This window comes from Ambystoma mexicanum, chromosome 2q (assembly GCF_040938575.1).
Source record: "Ambystoma mexicanum isolate Mex_15411 chromosome 2q, UKY_AmexF1_1, whole genome shotgun sequence".
Taxonomy (NCBI): domain Eukaryota; kingdom Metazoa; phylum Chordata; class Amphibia; order Caudata; family Ambystomatidae; genus Ambystoma; species Ambystoma mexicanum.
This window is the reverse complement of record NC_090924.1, coordinates 188,284,648-188,305,200: the sequence shown is the minus strand read 5'-3', so window position 1 is coordinate 188,305,200 and position 20,553 is coordinate 188,284,648. Positions and strand designations below refer to the sequence as shown.

Below are 20,553 nucleotides of genomic sequence, written 5' to 3'. Positions count from 1 at the left end.
TAGCTATGGGCACATACCTCTGGTAAATCACACTTTGGCTGGTTCAAAGGGGCCTTACAAAGTGCTTGTTAGAAGACAGTGGTAGATATGGAATAGGTCATACATTGAAAGTTACCCTGAGGGCATGGTTTCCGAGGTGTGCTTCATAACAAGGAATTTTATTAATTATAGAAGTCCCACTAAATCATTGCAGGCATCCCTATTTTATATTTATTTCAACAATGTTTAATTTTAGCCAAATGATAACATTTAAGAAGTTGTACTTTTAGTTATTGGATTAAGCATTGTGGTCAGTATCACCCTTCTTGAACAAAAAAAGAGATGAATGAAATACACATCAAAGATTCCCCTACAACCAGCCATGATGTAATGGCGGAAATACACATTATTGAGGCGATATGCCCCGAGACTGCAGGCAATTACCTTATGCGGTAATGGCCTGCGGATGAGGGGCATATTGCCATTAGTACCCCGGCCCATTAGGCTGGGGTACTCATTTCTTTTTCCTGGCTACGGGCCGTGTTACGTTTTACAGCCGAAAAATTAAAAATAAAAACGTTTCAAAAATGGTTACAATGGACTGAAAACATAGTCTGTTTTCTCTTTCCATGGTGGCCATAGTAAACAAAGAAAATGGCCGCCAGGGAAAGGGAGAAGGGACTATGTGTAGTACCTTCTCCCCTTCCATGGCGGACATTGAAGTAAATTGAAAAAAGTAAAAAATACAAATGTCCGCCATGGAAAGGCTTCCTTTCCATGGCGGCCAGTCATGGAAGAACTCCGGGCCGCATGGAGCTCCGAGCCTTCTAGGGCAGATAAGGTCCCGGCAAAGACCAATGAGCTTGCGTTTTACAAACTCATTCACCCTCGCCGGGTACTCATTAGAGTTATCATCGTAAGGCCTGTAGTGAAAAAACAATAAACACTATCAATGGATTCCCAATGCTTACCAGGAACTGCACACTTTGCTGCAGGTGATGTCTAGACACATGCATTCACAGGCTTTACAATACTATTCGTACTCGTGATTAGAATAATTTCTACGCATACCAACATTTTCCTGGTGTTCCTTCTACTGTGACCAACAATCAATATCTATCATCAGACCTTTCCAGTATTTTGAATGGTGAGCACTTATGGGATCTCCAGATGTTTTGGCCCACAATCGTCCCTAACCAGTGTAGCCAATGGTGAGGGACAGTTGGAGTTGCAGGCTCACACATCCGGAAAGCCACATGTTGCCTACGCTACCACAGTGTGCTTTCTTGTGAATAAATGTAAAGCAAGGACCTACCAGGCACTTAACACTTCTGAGAGAACATATAATCAAAAGGTCTAGGAGCCCCTCTATCGAGAACGAACACGACAAAATAACCTGTTGTCAGGGTAGGTTCCCCCTCACGAGGGTCTACAACCATGTTTAGCTCACTGTACCTTTAACAGGGGAAAAATATCCTTTTGCATATTGTTCTGGTCCCACCCACTTGGGCAGCAGTCCAGCACCAAAATGCTAGGCAATTATCCTCTTTACAAGAGCACCAATAACAACCCCAGACAAATGTTATGTTCTAATTGGGCCCCATCAGTGAAGTAAAGCTGAGCCTCTCTAAGCACATTGATCCAACTAATGAGATCAGACATGGCCAAATAACATGTTCACTAGGTAGGTTCCCACTCAGGAGGGTCTATAACCAAGTTGTAGCCCACTGTACCTTTCACAGAGGAGAAATATACTTTTGCATATCAATCTGATCCCACCCACATGGGCAGACCACCACAAAAATGCTAGGCAATTCTCCTCTGAACAACAGTACCAACAGCAACATCAGACACATGTTTTATCTGGTCGGGCCTCATCAGTGAGCTGAAGCTGTGCCTCTCTAAGCACCATGAGAAAGGGGTCCATGTCTGGATTACCCTGGGTAATTTAGGGAGAGAACATAGAACAGATTGGGTGGCTTGTAGGTGAGAGCACAGAAAAAAGTCAGATAATAAAATGTCTGTTTAATAGGGAAACCTTTGATTGCTAATCACAATGTCCCTTAGAAAGGTTGATTATATTGCAATATTCCACATTGAAATACATTATTACAAAGAGTTAAAAAAACAACTCACACGGGAGAAATGGGCACTATAGGGAAAAGGAGGCTCTGCATTTCAGCTGGGCAGAATTTTAGTAAACTCAGACTCTGACAGCAAGAGGTGTGAGACTCTGGTCTGAGACAAAAGACAAAAGGGGTTTTGAGTTTGTCATTGCATAATAACTGATGATCTAACAGAGTATAATGCTGCACCATGGTTCACTATGGATGGAGTTGCAATGAAGACTAATAGTTGCTAACCCTTAATCCCTAACACTCCTAATTTACTAATCGTATTCTCACACTACTGCTAAAGGCAGCTCAGTCCATAGCTCATTGGTGCAAAATATTGACGCAGATCGTTAGTAAATATTGGCTCATTTCATGAGAGTTGCAAACATAGGCCCTGTGATGTTGCTTGGAAAATATAGACACACGAAAGCTGCTTCTGCAAGAAGATGTGAGCAGAGAATTTTTTTTCCCATTTTGCTGCCCTAAATCTCTTTGGAATGGTGGCAGGCAAAGCATGTTTTACACCCAATATTTGCCACATCTTTGTCATCACTGCACTGGTGAAATGGCTCCCACTGTCTGATTCTATCCTTTGATTCTATCCTTTGAGGTCAACCGAAACTAGAGAAAATATGGTTGACTAACAAAGTGGCCGCCATATGCGCACTGCAATCCGGTGCTGGAATGCATTCCAGCCACTTGGACACTAAACAAGTAACTGTCAATAAATACCTGTTTCCCCATGCTGGCCTTTGCACAGGACCTACAAAGTCAATTTGCAAATCTGTCCACGGAAGTGTCAGACCTTTTTTCATTAATGGTGCCCTGTGTGTTGGGGAAGTAGGTTGAAGCTGTGCACGCACTAAGTATCCCCCTGTATATAGTGCTACATCTTGTGACATGTGTGGCCAACAGGCATATTCTTTTAAAATATCCAATCTTGTCTGGGAACCACTGTGTCCAGAGTTATGGCATCATGGGCATGATGTAGCATCAGTCCCCAAAATGACAAAGGTACTACCCATTGGATTTGGCCTGACACAGATTTCCACATCATCAGACCATCCTGCAATCAAATTCTTTTTGTTCTTTAGTAACACCCTCAGTTCTTATTTCCCTTTACAGTCCTCCTCGGTCAGAGGATGTTGTTATGCTTCAAGTAAATGATTATATAAGAGACCCAAAACGGGGTCTTCTTTTTGTGCCTTGACCAAGTCCTGATCAGGTGTATCAAAACTCCACTGCACTATGGCTGATCAACTGTTCTCTATGTTTTGGAGCAGGTTATCGCATCCACCTGGATTTCACCAAGCAGGTGCTCAATAGGAAACATATCCCCCATCACAGCCCCAATCTTGGCTAATGGATCTGCCTTGTCATTCCTTTCCTTGTCTTCCCCTGCTGTTTTCAGATGGCCCTGTATTTTCCTCCAATGAATGGTCATGTCATTTTCGGAAACATGTTTATCTATGACCTGAATCATTTTGCCATGTTTAAGTGTTTTTTTGTTATAAGTGATCATTCTCTCAATATCCACCTGGGTAAATATTCCACAACAAAAGTTCGGCATAAACAGAATCAGTGACTAAAACAATTTCTTTAAATGTATTTTCTACCGCTGTGGATATTGCTTTATAAATAGCAGCCAATTCTGCAAGTTGACTGCTTTTGGAACACACTCTCATGCTTACCCTTGGAATGCCATAACACTTGACCCAAACATGTGCTATTCCTTCCACTAAATTCCTTTTCAGAATCATTTCCCATGTGGTATGCACATCTATCTACATACACAGATGGAGGTCACTGCACATTTCTTCATTGAATGCCTTGTGTTGGGATTATTCAACATCAAATACATGTGTTTACAGCTCTGTGCTTTCAGTGCACAAACAGCTGCACAATCATGTAAGTCTGCTAGCCCTTGAGCAACTGGGTATTTTGTATTCTGTCCATACCTCACGTCCACTGGGGATCCCTGCAATGCCAATGTCCATGATGTTATTCTTGACTGGGCCAAATTCCCGGATCTGATCCTTTTACTCTATAGAAATTGTAAAGGCTGGTAACTTGTTTCAACAATCACCTGTTCCCCTTATGGGTCAGAAGGGTTGTAATGCCTAGACAGTGGTCAAAAGTGTTGTTTCACATTCACTACATTTGGGCTCGACTTGCGACAATGCCTTGCTGGCATATACAATGGTTTTGTTATTTACATTGTGTTTTTGGTACAGGACGACTGACATACATTGATCTGTGAAACCTATCTCTATAAACAAATCCTGGTCCTTTTTGGGTAAGCCAAATATGGTGCTTTCATCAAACAGTTCTTTAATTTGGCCACTGCCTCACTTTGTTCCTTTTACCATTCCCAGGTTACTCCCTGCTTCAGTAATTTAGTCAAAGGTTGTGTGACTTCAGCATAATCTTCAATGAATTTCCTGTTGTAACTTCTCATTCCTAACACGCTTTTTAAGCCTTTCAAATTATTGGGATCTTTTAGTTTCTGAGTAGCTTCCACCTTTTTCTTTTGTGGATTTAATCCATGCTCTGTTACTTCATGACCTAGGAAGTTGACCCTCTTTCAGCACCACTGCGCTTTCTGTAAAGATACCTTTAGCAACTGACCGAGCACATGTCTATTTTCATTGAAGTGACTTTTTAAGTCTTCATTGTTGATGAGCACACCATCCACATAAACCACAGTTCCTCTCTGAGCTGCATCTGGGAGCACTTTACGAATGAATATCCAAACTCACTTCCAGTATTCATATAGCCAAAGGGGATCCGGGTCCATGCATATTGCAATGGTTTAAAGGAGAAGGTAAATAGATTCTCTATGTGTTTGGGCAATGGCAGACACCAGTACCCATCTATAAGATCCAGAGTCGTAAATATATTTGACCCTTAAACTTGTGCAAGGCCCTGATCAATAAATGGGAGAGGACACCTTGAAACAGGTACCCTCTTATTTAGTTTGCTCACGTCTGCACACAAGCACCATTGGACATTGGGCTTTAGCACACCTAATATGGGAGTATATGAAGTACTGCCAATAGGCCTAATAATGCCTCTGGATTGCAGATTTTCAATTATTTCCACCAGGGACTCCAGGCAGGTCAGGGGTAAACTATATTGTCAAACACATACTGGTTCCCTACCGTACCCTTCAAGTAGTGTAGCAACATGTAAATCGGTTAGCCCACAGTCATAGGTATCTTTGGCAAAAACCTTTTTGAACTCGATGAATATTTTCCTCACATGGTCTTTTTCCTCTTCATTTGTGCAAGCATCTGCAGCTTGGATTTGTTCCTCTACCATTTTAGAAAGGTCTGGGAGGTCCTCCAAAAGAGGAACCTCTGTGTTTTCCTCTAATTGTGTGGCAGTGTCTCTTTGGAGAGCCGCCACCATCAGATATTTTGGAACATTGACCTCCATCTCAATTTGCTGTGTTTCACCTGCTGATTTTCTCTTTCAGATTCATCTACTTCAAAAAGGATACAATTATCTTGATAACAGTATATTGCTTCTTCTGGTTCATAAGGGTAAACAGACAGGATCCTGAAAATCCCCTTTTGGTTTAGAATCCAGTGACACGGCCAATTCACCCCACAAAGTTGCATAGCCTCCAAGGATTTCCCCAATCACTGTGTTATTTAAATCAACAGTGTAGTGGGATTTCTGTATTGCCATCCATAATGCTGTATTTTCTTTCAAATAAATGTTCCGGTATCCCTTGTTATTCAACAGTAGTTGAGCGGGGCCATCCCCAATCTCTACCAATGGTGGATATCCACATTCTAGTCCTTGCTGTTTCATGGATTCATTGAGGCGCACAAAAGCATCAGGCCCTTCCATCTGTTGTCCCTTACTGTATTTTAATGTTATTACGAACTGTCTGGTGAACACAGGAATAGTGATGTCCTTCTTTACCTCAAGCTCAATTGCGTATGGCATCATTTGGGCACAATGACAAGCTTGTCTTTTATTTTCAAATTCAGGTCCCGCTCCACCCAGCCTAGACTAAACCTTTTGGTTCAAGAAATGTAACACCATACACATTCTGTGCATGATGTCATTTGCCAAGTAAAACTTATTATTGGTCCCACTTACAGTCCAAACATTGTGGTAAATGCTTTTGGAACCAATTGTGATTTTCAACATGCAACTTCCCACAATTCTTTTCCCAAATTCAGGGTCATCCAGCCCAAAGATGTGTTGATTTTCTATTTTAAAACTTGGTATTTCCTCTCTCTCAAGTATTTGTTTTATACACAATTTCATTAATAAAACTTGTTTCTTGCTCTAAACACTGGCTCAATCATGTATTGATGCCCATTAACATGCACCAGAATCTAGGTCTGCCCTTCTTCCATGTTTATCTCTGCAATTGTTGAAATAAATGTTTCCTAATCTGACTCTGCAGCAACGTTCGGTTTAAAATTTTCCTCATTTAGATAAAAACGCAATGTGTTCTCATCAATCTGTGTCTGCCAATTTATTTTGGGGTCCAGAAAAAATTTCTGCAGATTGCTTTTCCTTTTTCCCCTTGTATTTCACTCTGACACATGAGAATGACAGTGACATAGGTACACAGCCATTTTGAAGATACACTTCCACTGAACTTTCTGCACTGTTGCTCTGGTTCATTACCTTTTTAGGTGTTGGAGTAAATGGGGTATTGTGGTCTTTAGCCAAAAAACCTCTGTCAATTAGAGGTCACAGCCTCCTAAGGCAATTTGTTCCTATAAGGACCACTTCCTGTCTCATTCTTTGTCTCCCTATCTTGATGTCAACTTCAGTGAAACCCACCACTGGTATTTCTTCCCCATAAGCACAGGGCCTTCACTCTGCCTAAATATCAGCATGTCCTGTGGGGATTTTTCCTCATTTATGCTTTGCATTAGTTTCTTTGACATTATCGTTGCTTGAGCGCCTGTGTCAATCATTGCAAATGTGAAACACCTCTCTTCAATAGTGATATGTGCATAATATCTATCCTCACATTCTTCAAGTACACATATGAAGTGTGAATTGTTACTGATTTCAGGGCTTACTTACCTTAGGCCTGCCTGACTTCTTGCTAGGCAAAGGGGAATATGAAATGACACCTTAGCCCCTTTTTTGCCCATCCTCTTTGTATCCCTATGCTTACCTTGTTGGACCTCGGAACCCCTTTGCAGCACAGCCACTGACTGCCCCCCTGTCTCGGGACTACCAGTGTTCACCCTCCTTTCCTCTACTGCTTTTTCCTCATTGCCTGGGTCCTTTCCAGTTACCTCCATTCTGGAACCTAGTGAATGTATATTTTCATTAGTGTTGTGCGGCATACATTTTGTATGGTACATGTCATTTTCACCTCCTGAAAAATCTGTGGCTCAAAAGATTGTACAAGTGACTTACCTGCGCCTGTCTCTGGGGGTATTTCCATTCCTGTGAAAGCATGAATAGTGTTTTGATTATCAGATAAAGATAGGTCACGTGCTACTTTCTCTACAATTATCATGGCTCAGATATCCAATGTACCATTAACCCTGCAATGATCCACCTTGTCACAAACCATCATCTCTTTGACAGCATGTGTTTCATCATTATCATATTGCACATTCTTTTTAAATTGCCATCTATCGCTTTGCTCTACAGGTTTTTCACGTTCATTTCTTTTTCCTGTTCCTCATTTTCGTGCACCCGAATGGTTTGGTTCAAATCTAAGTTAAACCACACTCCCTTTGTGTGTGTGTTACTGTTCCCTGTCTCACTTTCATTTGTTCGTTTTCTAATAAAAGGTAATTCATGGTAATTTCTGTGTTCCCAATGTAGCAAAATGACTAACTAGTCACATGTTGTCACTGCGCGCAAGATCACTCCTGTGACATTCTGCACATTCATTTGGCTGTTGTTTTTGTGCTGCACACAATTTCCCTATTTGCTCAGACAATGTAATCTGGGCCTCTAATCATTGGAACCTGTCCATGTCCCTAAACTCATCCCTCTGTGTTCTAGGTCAGTAATGGTTAAATTCACTGTGATTAGGCCTGTTCTGGTACCTTTTAGGAGATTGATTTCTGTTTGTGTTTCCCCTGAATTCCCATGAGACAGGAGGTGGTGATCGTGGGGTGACCATCCTTTGACCATGGTGAACCTGTGGTGGGGACTGAGTATATTTGCGAGGTGCATAGTTCACATTTTGTCTTTCATTTAGGTGTAGGTGTAGTTGCTCCCTGTGCTTATTTCCATTTTCAATGAACCTACCCACATACCTTGGGCTTTCCTGATGGCCATATACCGTAGTGGTAGGGTCAAATCTACTACGGCCTCCAATATCTGATTTGAACCATTGTACATCTGATTCTGGGTGTTATTTAGCCCTGGCATTTCACAGCAAAATCCCACCTTGGGAGCTTAACCAAGATACTGAGGACTAATGTATGAGCTTCTGTCACTGGCATTTATATATTGGAATACAGTGGTTTGGGGTGGTGTTCTCTTTGGAGCCCCACCCCTTTGGTTGTATGGTGTGTCATTCTTTGCCTGAGTTTGGGCTGTTTCTAGTGGCAACTTTACAGACTTTACCTCTAGAACTGCTGGTGTGGATTCTTTAGCTTTTGGCTTAGATTCTCTACTCTTAGCGGTCTCTTTTTTCTCATTAGATGTTCCCTTATAGATTTTAGTTAACTGTTCATTTATCCATTCTAGTGGTTTTTTCCCTGTCAAATTGACAGATTAGCTGAGACACAATATCTCTCTGAAGCCCATAGAAGTAAGCAGTCTTCAATTCTACTGAATGAGGGTTAAAGGTCACATCAAAGCGTGAAAATGGCATTCATAAATTTTGAAAACATTGTCGAGGCAAATCATTTGACTGGACTGTCATGGCATAAGTAGCCTTTTTTATCCTGTTGAATAGTATGATAGGATAAGCATTGACATCTAATCTATTTCTCAAAATCCTCCCAAGACATGTTTTGTTGCTCATTTAAGCCTCAAATACCACGGGCAGAGGCTAATGTAAGTTGAAAATAGCAGCCATATTGGACACTAGGTATTTGAAGCATCTTAAAAATATCAGATACAACCTTGAGATGATCTTCAATACAACCGTCTTCCCCTTTTTTTTAATAGTTCGATCAAGGCCTTGATAGATTTCAATATCGTTAATGCACTGAATGGTGCAGCATGGGATGTGTCATCCCTCCCTGTTCTCTTGTGGGTGAGTAGTTGTGGTGGTTCAGCCTCGAACACTGGACCACAGCCATACCTGCTTCCATCTGTATCAACCGTTCCCGTCCTGTATCTAAACTAAACTGTAACTCAGCAATGAAATCAGAATATGTTCCCCACAGCTTTAGAAGCTTATGTAACAAAAAACACAACTTGGCACATAACCAAATAATACTTTCAATGTCTTGTTTGCATTCATTTGCTTGAAATACTCTAAGAAGATACGTTTTTCAAAATACTTCCCTCTTCAAAAATATTTTCGGGTCATCTTTTTATACTACATTGCTAATCCTGTGTCATCAAGTGAACAGATTTTCAGATGAACGCGTGGGAAAATCAAAAGTTTTGTCTCTAAGTAACTAGATAAATCAGAAAACCTTGTTTCTATTTGTGACATCTCAGAACCCAATACCAATAACACAATTAAAAAAAACTCAGCTTGTATACTGTACAATCATTGCCAATTCCCTCGCAATGCACTTCAGGATAGGGCATGAGCACACAACATGACTATGCTAAGCCACGCCCAGTGATTGCTTTACCACTTCCTGACCAATGCACCATAAATATGTTGGGGTATTTTGGGGACCCCAGAGACACAGGACCACCTGGGGTTATGAGCGGCAACCTAAAATCTAGAACTGGTGTGCACTAGAACCCAATTTTTCTACTTTAGTGGTATTTCAATGGTGGTATAATTTTTTGGTAGTTTGGTGTAGAAACTCAGCATAGATTTACCAGGTCACCTGGAAAATGTAACATGGGTAATAAGCTCTTTATGATTTGCACCAGTTCACAGTGTTTTGGTGAATCTTACTTTATACTGCTGGCGGTAGTAAAAATACCTTCTTAGCTTTGTACCTGTCTATGCGTTATCATGAGTGATTATGTCACCAATAAACAGCCATGACCATTCTTTTTATTTCATAAGATGCTTTATAGATCTTCTGCATGGCCAGAACAAAACACACATAGTAAAATATGACATCCCATCATTGCACATTGAGCATTGTAGGCGAGTTAAAAGCAAAGAAATGTACACTCATATACTGACACAGGCCGGTTTCCTAAACTGTCAAAAAATTCTGCAATTTAGAACTGGTGCGCACTAGGACCCAATTTTTCTATTTTAGTGCTATTTCAATGGTGGTATTATTTTTTAGTAGTTTGGTGTAGAAACTCAGCATAGATTTACCAGGTCACCTGGAAAATGTAACATGGGTAATAAGCTCTTTATGATTTGCACCAGTTCACAGTGTTTTGGTGAATCTTACTTTATACTGCTGGCGGTAGTAAAAATACCTTCTTAGCTTTGTACCTGTCTATGCGTTATCATGAGTGATTATGTCACCAATAAACAGCCATGACCATTCTTTTTATTTCATAAGATGCTTTATAGATCTTCTGCATGGCCAGAACAAAACACACATAGTAAAATACGACATCCCATCATTGCACATTGAGCATTGTAGGCGAGTTAAAAGCAAAGAAATGTACACTCATATACTGACACAGGCCGGTTTCCTAAACTGTCAAAAAATTCTGCAATTTAGAACTGGTGCGCACTAGGACCCAATTTTTCTATTTTAGTGCTATTTCAATGGTGGTATTATTTTTTAGTAGTTTGGTGTAGAAACTCAGTATAGATTTATCAGGTCACCTGTAAACTGTAATATGGGTAATAAGCTCTTTATGATTTGCACCAGTTCACAGTGTTTGATGAATCTTACTTTATACTGCTGGTGGTAGTAAAAATACCTCCTTAGCTTTGTACCTGTCTATGCGTTATCATACGCGATTATGTCAACAATAACTAGCCATGCTCATTGTTTTTATTTCATAAGATGCTTTATAGATCTTCTGCATGGCCAGAACAAAACACACATAGTAAAATACGACATGCCATCATTGTACATTGAGCATTGTAGGTGAGTTAAAAGCAAAGAAATGTGCACTCCTTTACTGACACATGTCGGTTTCCTAAACTGTCAAAAAAATGATGCAATTTAGAACTCTTTTTATTTCTCACACACCAGGTGAAAATGTCTCTCCGTCTGCCTAGTGGCAATACTGCTGCTCTCCCCCCCTGTTCTAATCTTGGCAGAATAAACACGTTTTATATCTGAACCTCGAGATAGCTACTCCTCTTGGCAGCTTATTTCTTTTTGCAGAAAGATAGTCTAGCAATGGAAAATGTGGTATATGAAACAGCTTCCCATATGCCTATTTTACTCCTTTTGAATGATCAGTGTAATTTTTTGGCAGTTGCACACACACGTCCCTCACTTAGAACTGGACACTCTCCTAAAAAATGCTTGGTTCAGTGTGAGCTCAGACTCAGCGAGCTGTGATTCCCTCTCAGCTCGGCTGTTGAGAATCTCTCCCACCACAGGTTGCCTGGACAGTGCCCTCGCACAGAAAATCTTTCTTATTTGCTTTTCTCTCCTTCTAGGCCGGAAAAGCTCAGCAAGCTATTCCAAGAGACAGACAGCCAGCCACAGTCAGCAAATCCAGCCGTTCCTCCTAAACAGCCCCCTGACTCTCTATGCACTTCCCTTTTTAAGGCCTCTCCCTGTGATCTGCTCCTTGATGTATGTTTTTCAACAGAAAGTGTAAGAATTGACTGCCCCTCACTGTGATGTCACATGCCACTCAGACGCCAGCTATGAATAGTCAAACCTCTGGAAACTTCTGGAAAACACATGTTTTGCCTGCCACCTTTCCACAGGATTCAGAGCAGAAAAACGGATGCCAAAAGCTAAATTTCTCAGTGCTGGTTTCTTGGAGCAGAACGTGAACAATGGCACTGCTTTGAGCAACGTGCCTTTTCACCTTCCTCCGCTCACATCGTCATGCAGAAGCAGCTTTTGTGTGTTTATTTATTTTCCAAGCAACATCGCAGGGCCTGTGTTTGCAACTCTCATAAAATGAGCCAATTTTTACTAACTATCTGCACCAATACGTTGCACCAATGAGCTATGGACTGAGATGCCTTTATCATTAGTGTGGTGATAAGATTAGTAAATTAGGCGTGTTAAGGATTAAGGGTTAGTAACTATTTGTCTTCATTGCAACTCAGTCCATAGTGAACTATGGTTCAGCATTATGCTATGTTAGATCATCAGTTATTATGCAATGCCGAATTCGTAATTCCCTTTTGCCTTTTGTCTCACACCAGAGTCTCACACATCTTGCTTTCAGAGTCTGAGTTTACTAAAATTCTGTCCCAGCTGAAATTCAGAGCCCCATTTTCCCTACAGCATCCTTGATTATTTCCCAGCATGACCATTACTTGAACAGGTTGAGAAAGAATAGTTTCAGATCGTGGGACTATCAGGCTTTTATGAGCTGTTCTACAACACCTCAGTGACTCAAGAAAGGCCACCTAGCACCTGAATCAAAGTGGGATGGTCAGGTCTGTTACACAAGTCAGGAGCAGTAGGTCTGGACAGAGCAGGGAAATTATGAGAAATTGAGCAGAAGCTCCTGATGTCAGACTACAGGAATGTGGTGGAACCTGGAAATTATACTCATAGAACAAAAAGTGCAGACATGAGGCAATACAAAGGGAGAAGAAGGTTTCAAGTCGGCAGGTATGTTGAGGAAACACATGCCAGCTCAGAAGCACATGTTCCATTGACATTTTCCAGGTGCAGCAGGTGATTGCAAATGCCACATGATTTGAAGACGTAACAAACATGCAAGTCTTGGCTCACAAAAAAGGTAAAACCAGCATACATGCAATTTGGAAAATTAGCACATGGAAATCCTTATCGACCTTGTCTCAGCCAATCAGAATGTTCAGAGTGAATTCAATAACTACTGTTACTGACTGCATTTTGAATATTATGAAGATGGATGGGGAAGCCTACCTTCCCCTCCTACGAAATTCATAACACAGAAGAAGGCCAGGAAACACTGCAATCGCCCATTCTATTTTGGACGGATTCCTTATGGACCCATGATTGATAAGTACGTTGAGAGGCATCCCTCAGCCAGCCACACCGACCTAGGGACATAGAGATCTATCCCTGTGTGGATGAAGAGCCACAGCCCATGAACAAAGACACCTGCATTGACAGTCTTGACTAAAGCACCAAGAAGCCATGTTGCTAACATCGTTAGAGACACCACGACATAGCAGCGTTAGACATGAAGCACACATGCCATTTGCACTTCAGGTCACACACACACACTCGAATACATGAAAAAAATGAGCGTACACTTCTATAGTGAGAGGACAGACAAATATACATAGTGTTATTGCTTTTATTATTTTGCCACTAGCCAAACACAGCTATGCAGAAACTGCAAGGAGCGAGAGATCCTGAGCAAGGATTGCAGATGCTTATATGCAAATAACCTTATGGAACTGCAGGAGAACTTATAGGGCCTGACAGAATCAAGTGTGACTAACCTATGGAGGATGTAGTATAACATGGACACTGTAGAAACCGCATTATAATGGTTTAGGAAAATTACAGCAGGCCACAGGCCTCTCAGCAAGGGCCAAGCTGAGCTGAATTCAGGCTGGGCAAAGATCAAGATGTGTGAGACAGGACCTGCTGCCAAGGCCAAGAGATACGAATGACATTCCAAAGCAGAGAGGGGAATGGCAAAGCAACATCCAGGTATGATTATATTTAACTAAACACTTCCTCTCTAGGAGGATCTTTTTTCCCCACTAACAGCGAATTTACCACACCAAAGAGGAAGCTAAAGTATATGAAAAGCTTTCACTTTCTAATAGAGAAACATTTTCTTTTTACGTTAAACCTAATGCAAGTTCATGTTAAAACATTTCCAGTTCAACCAAGTTTGCAATTAAAATGCTTAACTCATAAAGACACCCTTGTTTTAATAGTAAACATTGTCTACTTGAGCAGTTGTTTTAGTATTTGTACCATTGTGACAGAAAAAACTGCGGGAGTTCCAATGATCAGAGCTTATACCCAAGGCTCAGTCGTAACACCAGGGACAAGTCTCTAAGACCAGTCTCTAAATGCGGACCGGAATTCGGGCCTGTACAGCTCTGCAGTATCTTGCTTTCATGAAAAACGTGTTGCTCCTGAGCTATACTCCAAGACCAATATATCTTTCTCCTATGCTTATTCCAAAACATCAAAGCCATTCTGAAGGCTGTAGGCCATCAAAAACAGTTTCTATGAAGCAGATTGCAAAGTTGGAGAACACCTAAGCAGTTATCATGGTAGATGTTAAAAGCCAGAGATCCATGCATGGACACCAAAAAAAAGACAGTCGGAAAACCCCTCACCGCTTCTTACCCTGCCCAATCCAGGCTGGCAAATAGTAGTAACTACTCATGTATATGCTAATAGCAGACCTCAAGGCTTTTAAGGATAATATCTATCAAATTAAAGCAGATATGGCAGTAGTAACAAGGGCCATCACCCATAGATCCATTATGGTGACTGCTGTTAAAATGAAAGTTAAAGGCAGTAAAGGAGCAACAGACACCAGACACCTTGGCTTGGAACCTACACCAGTAATTAATAAAGTGATTACCAAGTTAGAATATAGAAATGGACAGTACAACCTCTGGAGTTGTAGTTTAAGAGAGGAAGTGGAGAGTGATGACTGTTGCACTTTCCTAAAAAGGGTCTTCCTTGACTGCTAAAAGATTTAGTTCACATGAAAATTCTTGGTGGAAAATACTTCCAAACTGAAACCAGGACAAATCAGACTCAGACAACTCCTCCTCAAAGTAGTTTTAAGGTCTGTAAATTGGTTGCCGGTAGAAATAAAATCATTGCATTCTAGTACTTTGTTAAGGAGACAGTAAAGCTGAGAAATCTCTGTCAGGAGCCCTGAATTAAACGCCAGGGCTACAAATACAGTCGTTTTGAAACCACTAAAATGAGGATCTTGCTCAATGATGTTGCTAAATCCTTCTCTGACACCAATCCCTTGCTGTTTACCTAGGAAAGAAACCACCTGATTGAAATGTCACTAACACCTTGAAATTCAAAGCCAGCTGGATCACATGATGCATTTAGCTTGCTGCTTTCATAATTAGTTGTTTAAGTACAGTGTCGACTTTGCTCTTCACCTTTGATGTGGTGTGTCTTGATTGCATCAGAGACATTTCTTCGTCTGCAAGTGGAGAATGACAGATCAATTTTGTTAGTATCACACAAGGTCTGTCTCATCTTCATTAACCCACCACACACCCCATCGGTTTTCCCACCTTTGTGGGTTAATTTAATACAAACACTATTGATGACATGGTGTTATGCATAGTTGAATAAGGTGGTGCCTAGGCAAATGTTGAAGTAAGCCTCACTTACTGAGAACGCTTTACACTATCCTTATAAAGGCAGGATCATTTCAGGTTCATCAAATAACCTTGTTTTGCTGCAGGAGTCCTACATTCCTAATAAATAACTCCAGTGTACATCCAAGCCATGGTATGATACAGCCCTTTCCTCACCAGCAAATGACAAAAAACACAAGGTCATAATTTGAATTCCAAAGAATATTAGTGCAGTACTAAAAGGCCAAGGGACAGGCACATGTGATAGGTGATTGTGTGATAAACTTATGTGAGGCATTACATATCTTATTATATTGAACCTGTGTGGTCCTAGTGCAGTTAAACCCATTTCTGGAGCTGTCTGTCGGTGTAGACTATGGCTATCAGTGTCACTACGTCTGGGAGGCAACTGTAGCTTGCTACTGGGCCATCTCTTGGATAGAGACTCCACATTTAAATAGTGGGTGCAAAGTGGCTTGATACCCCTAAACACCATATATAGGCTGAGCCAAGGAACTTACAGTATTACAAGACGAGACATGAATATGAATGTTATCACCTTGAAAGCCCTGAAAACCTGACCAAGGACAATTTTGAGGACTTTTTCATCATTAACAAGTTGGAAGAAACTAAAGCTGTGATCATTTGGGATACTTTTAAAGTAGCGCTATATGTATTTGCCATTTCAGTTATGACCCACAAATACAGACAGTGTAACATACACAATGACTGAATCAAAGAAAGAGATGAGAAGGCTAGAATGGCTTCACATTTCATCAATATGGATCTCGGCCATTCTGGACATTCTACAGGAAATATATGAGTACAATAGATTGGACAGCCGAATAGCAGAATATGCTGTTAGAAATATCAGAACTAATCATTTGTTAAATTCCAATAACATGGCTAGATTATTAGAAAACTACCTAAAGTCCAATGCAGGAAACAACTAAAGTCACAGCAGTAACTAGGATAGAGAGCTCATCATTGCATCAGAAGGCATATCTGGAAAATGGCAGTAATTTTCAACAGCACTAGCCCTGCTCATGCACTAATACTTTCTTGAAGATTTTAAATATTCTAAAGTTATATCCAGAGTCCACTGTCATATAAGATGCCCTATTTTGTTAGAAAAGAGGACAATGTCATCCACTCAATAAAATCTGTGGACGGTCTGGGTTCCTGATGGAACTCTACACATATTTTTATGTCTTTTTAAGTCATTGGTGCTGCTCAAATATAATTTTTGAATATTTAATTTTGAGTGGCAAATTGAAGGTTTCCTATAGAGAATCAGTGATAGTGGTAATATCAATGCCTGGGAAAGATTTGGCTGTCACAGCTAATTACCAGCTGTCAACAATGTTGTTTCCAAAATGTACAAAATCCTGCAAGATGGAACATATTTGAAAACAGTGAATAGGTCATGAAGCTGGAAATTAAATGCAGGTGCTGATCCAAATTCGCTGTCTCACAAGAAGACATGTCTCTCATCCACAGTAAGGGTCCTAGATGCTGTCCGCGAGTCCACATCGTTATGTGGGTGTGGCCTAACGTAGGCTCACGTGCGCAGAAGTCAAAAGGGACATGACGTTTGGTTAGGGAGGGGCCAGGGGAGTTAGAGGCAGTTGCCGCCTTGTACCAATAAAGAAAGGTTGTACCGTGGTTCGGCTCTGTGTGGTGCTTAAGCGCGGCCTGCACGCGGCCAACATACGATTGCACAATGGCGACGAGGGGTGCCCGTGCCTAGCACGGAGGTCTGCCGTCGGGCAGTGCAGCGCGTCGGCGCGCCTCCCACACGCATCGGAGCCCAGCGGAGGCCGGGTCCATCGCCGCGCAAGCGGAAGACATGCGCATGCAAGCGTATTAACACGCAACTCAGCCACAGCCTGCGAGCGGGACCACGATGCTTGCCAGTTCGTCAGCGCAACAGCCGGCAAAGGTATGGGGGACCCTGCAACGGCACCACCTGCCCGCAAAAATAAGCAGAGGCAGATCCATGCAGCGGCGACACACCCAGCTGCTGCTGCACACGTGCTGCCCCCCCTGCTGGATCAAGGCAAATAGCCATACTCACCCAGAAAGACCCCATGGACCCATCCAACATCTACATCGTGGCCTATGCCAGCAGGAGCCTCACCGCCACAGAACAAGCATACTCCCAAGTGGAGAAAGAGAGCTTGGCGGTAGTGTGGGCGTGTGAATACTTCCCCCTGTTCTTGTTTGGCAAGCAATTCACAATAGTCACAGATCACAAAGCGCTACTGACTATCTACAGTGATCCAAGAGCATGCATGCCCCCGAGGATAGCCAGGTGGGGTCTACGTCTACAGGATTACAAGTTCACAGTGGTACATCGACCGGGGAAGGACGAAAATCCCGCAGATTACCTGTCCCGACACCCCACGGGACCAGCAGACTCACAGCCTTCCATAGCAGATGCCTACATAAACTATATAATACATCACCTACAGCCACTGCCGGTGGGGTGGCCGGAATTGATCACACACTCTGAACAGGACCCAGCCCTTTGAATCGTGAGGCACTGCCTACAATCCAACAGGAAAGCACTCATGAGACAACAGGCCAAGGACGAAGCCGAAACAGTACGGGAAGACATCAAATGGCTTGATCAAATACGCGATGAACTAACAGTGGTCGAGGATCATGTAGTACTCAAAGGATGCAAAGTAGTGATCCCGAAGGAACTCCGGGAAAGGACAGTGCACCTGGCCCACAAAGGCCACAGAGGAGTGGTAGCTACCATGCGCCTCCTCCGTCAAAAAGTCTGGTTCCGCCAACTGGACAACCTGGTAAACAACGTTGTGGGGGAATGTCACATCTGCGCACAGGTAGCGCCACCCCCACACCCCAACCCACTACAAATGTCACCATTGCCCAAGCAGGTGTGGGAGGAGCTAGCAGTGGACCTATTTGGACCCCTCCGAGATGGAACCCATGTAGTGGTCCTCATGGACGAAGACTCACGCTTCCCATATGCACAGATAGTGGAAAGCAGCGCAACGGCCAGTGTCATACCAGCTCTAGACAGAATGCTGTCGGCATATGGGATCGCCAAAATCATAAAAACGGACAACGGCCCCACATTCGCAAGTCATGACTTTCACAACTTTGCCAAATACATGGGGTTCCAACACCGCATGATCACACCACGATGGCCACAGGCAAACGGCATGGTCGAAAGATTCATGGCCAGCATCAAAAGAACTCTCCAGATAGCCAGCATCCAGAACAAATCTTTCGAGCAAGCCCTCAACCAATTGCTGAGGGAATACCGGCACACAACCCACAGCATGACGGGGATATGCCCTGCGGACCTCATGTTTCGAAGGCCAATCATAACGAGATTACCAGAAAATCCGAGGACACTAGCACTGACAACGCTTGAACAGGAAGCCAAAGAGAACGATGAGAGAGCCAAGGCCAAAATGAAAGAGGTTGCAGAACGCAAAAGAAGAGCCCAGCAAACGCCTGTGCAGCTGGGAGATGAAGTGTGGCTTCGACAACCGAAAACGAGAAAAGAAGATGCTACCTTTGCATCTACCCCATTCATCGTGACACACAAAAAAGGCAGCATGGTCACTGCACTACGAAGTGACTGCTCGTCAGTGACACGAAATGTGTCATACTTCAAACGGGTGGCACCCAACACAGGAAGGACAAGGGAACTGAACAATGAGCCGGAGGAAGAAAGAATGCAAGACGAACCATATCAAGGAGATGGAGAAGAGTCTGAAGAGGAACGGGACTGGTCCAAAATCTTTGTTTTTTACAATTTTTTGGTGAACTGTGATGAACCTAGAAAAAACATCACTAAAACCGTGGTATGGGCCTCTGATCTGCTCAGGTGTGCAGAAGGACACAGAAACTCATTGGAGTCTGTGGAGCTCCAGAGAAGAGCAATGCAGACAGCTGAAGCTACGTGGGAGCTGTCAACGGTATGGTCTGAACGCGGAAGGCCCACCGCAGCAACCAGAAGCAAAGCAGAGACCTCAAAGGCGACCAATGAACTGGCTTGAAATAAAAAGTAATCCTGGGTACTCCAAGAACATTTTGAAGTATCAGATAACTTTGAATACCAAACCAAACCAGAAGCGTAAAGAGGCAACTTGGGTGCAAATCTCCTTCTATGAGATATCAACTTGGGGGAAATCTGTAACCCTCATTGCCAAGACAGGCAGTCATTGTCCAACTCCCCACACAAGGGACACTGGTGTGGACAACACTGGAACAAACATTGCCACTAACAGAAAAGACCAAGACTAGTTGTAGGAGTTTTTCTTCCTGGCATGCGAGTAAACCAGGAAAGGTATCAGTTGTAGGTAGTCCTAGTAGGTGAGTATACAATGAAAGAAACAGTTGTTTTGAAGTGTGGTTGTGGCAGAACATTGTTGTGGAAAGAAACAAATACTTTGAAAAAATGTTGCATAACAAAAGACATTCGCTGTGCTGTCCTGACAAAGGTATTTCATTGGAAGAATATTGTGGTATCCTTTTATCTGCTTTATATCCTGGGAAGAACACGTTGTGGAGGAAACAGTTGTTTTGATTTTGACCAAGTGTTTTGTGAAAGAGAAATGTACTTTGCCAAGCGGAAGGATAATGTCATGATTCCTGCCCCCAGCCCTCCGAGATGTCAGGCTGGAGCCAGGCCATGATCACCTACATGGCCCCTAAGGGCCTCTCCAACCTTCCAAAGACCCACTTGGAGTCAGACTTGGCGCCTGTGGCGCAAAACTCACACACTTCCCTAACATGGCATTGAACATTGGACTTGTAGTGCATAGGTGGGGGCAAGATGGTTGCCCCCACATATTTTGCTTCCTAGAACTGCATATGCAGTCTAGCCTTTTGGGTGTGGTTCAACCCAGGGATACCTGGGATACCCAGAGACTATTTAAGCCACGTCCAGGCCGAAAAACACGCTTTGCGTTTCTCTGCACC

At 42.5% G+C, this 20,553-nt stretch overlaps 1 protein-coding gene across 2 annotated transcripts in view; it reads right to left on the bottom strand.

Annotated features, from left to right (window-relative positions):
* Window positions 1–20,553, bottom strand: part of LOC138569268 (cathelicidin-1-like) — a 242,583-nt gene that overhangs the window by 188,154 nt on the left and 33,876 nt on the right. Inside the window, exon 2 of one of the 2 annotated variants that reach the window (XM_069647100.1) lies at window positions 15,385–15,428. The exons of the other annotated variant lie outside the window; for it this stretch is intronic. Coding sequence (XP_069503201.1) covers window positions 15,385–15,420 — 36 coding nt within the window. The 5' untranslated portion in view covers window positions 15,421–15,428. The remainder of the gene's footprint in view (window positions 1–15,384; window positions 15,429–20,553) is intronic. 2 annotated transcript variants of the gene reach the window in all.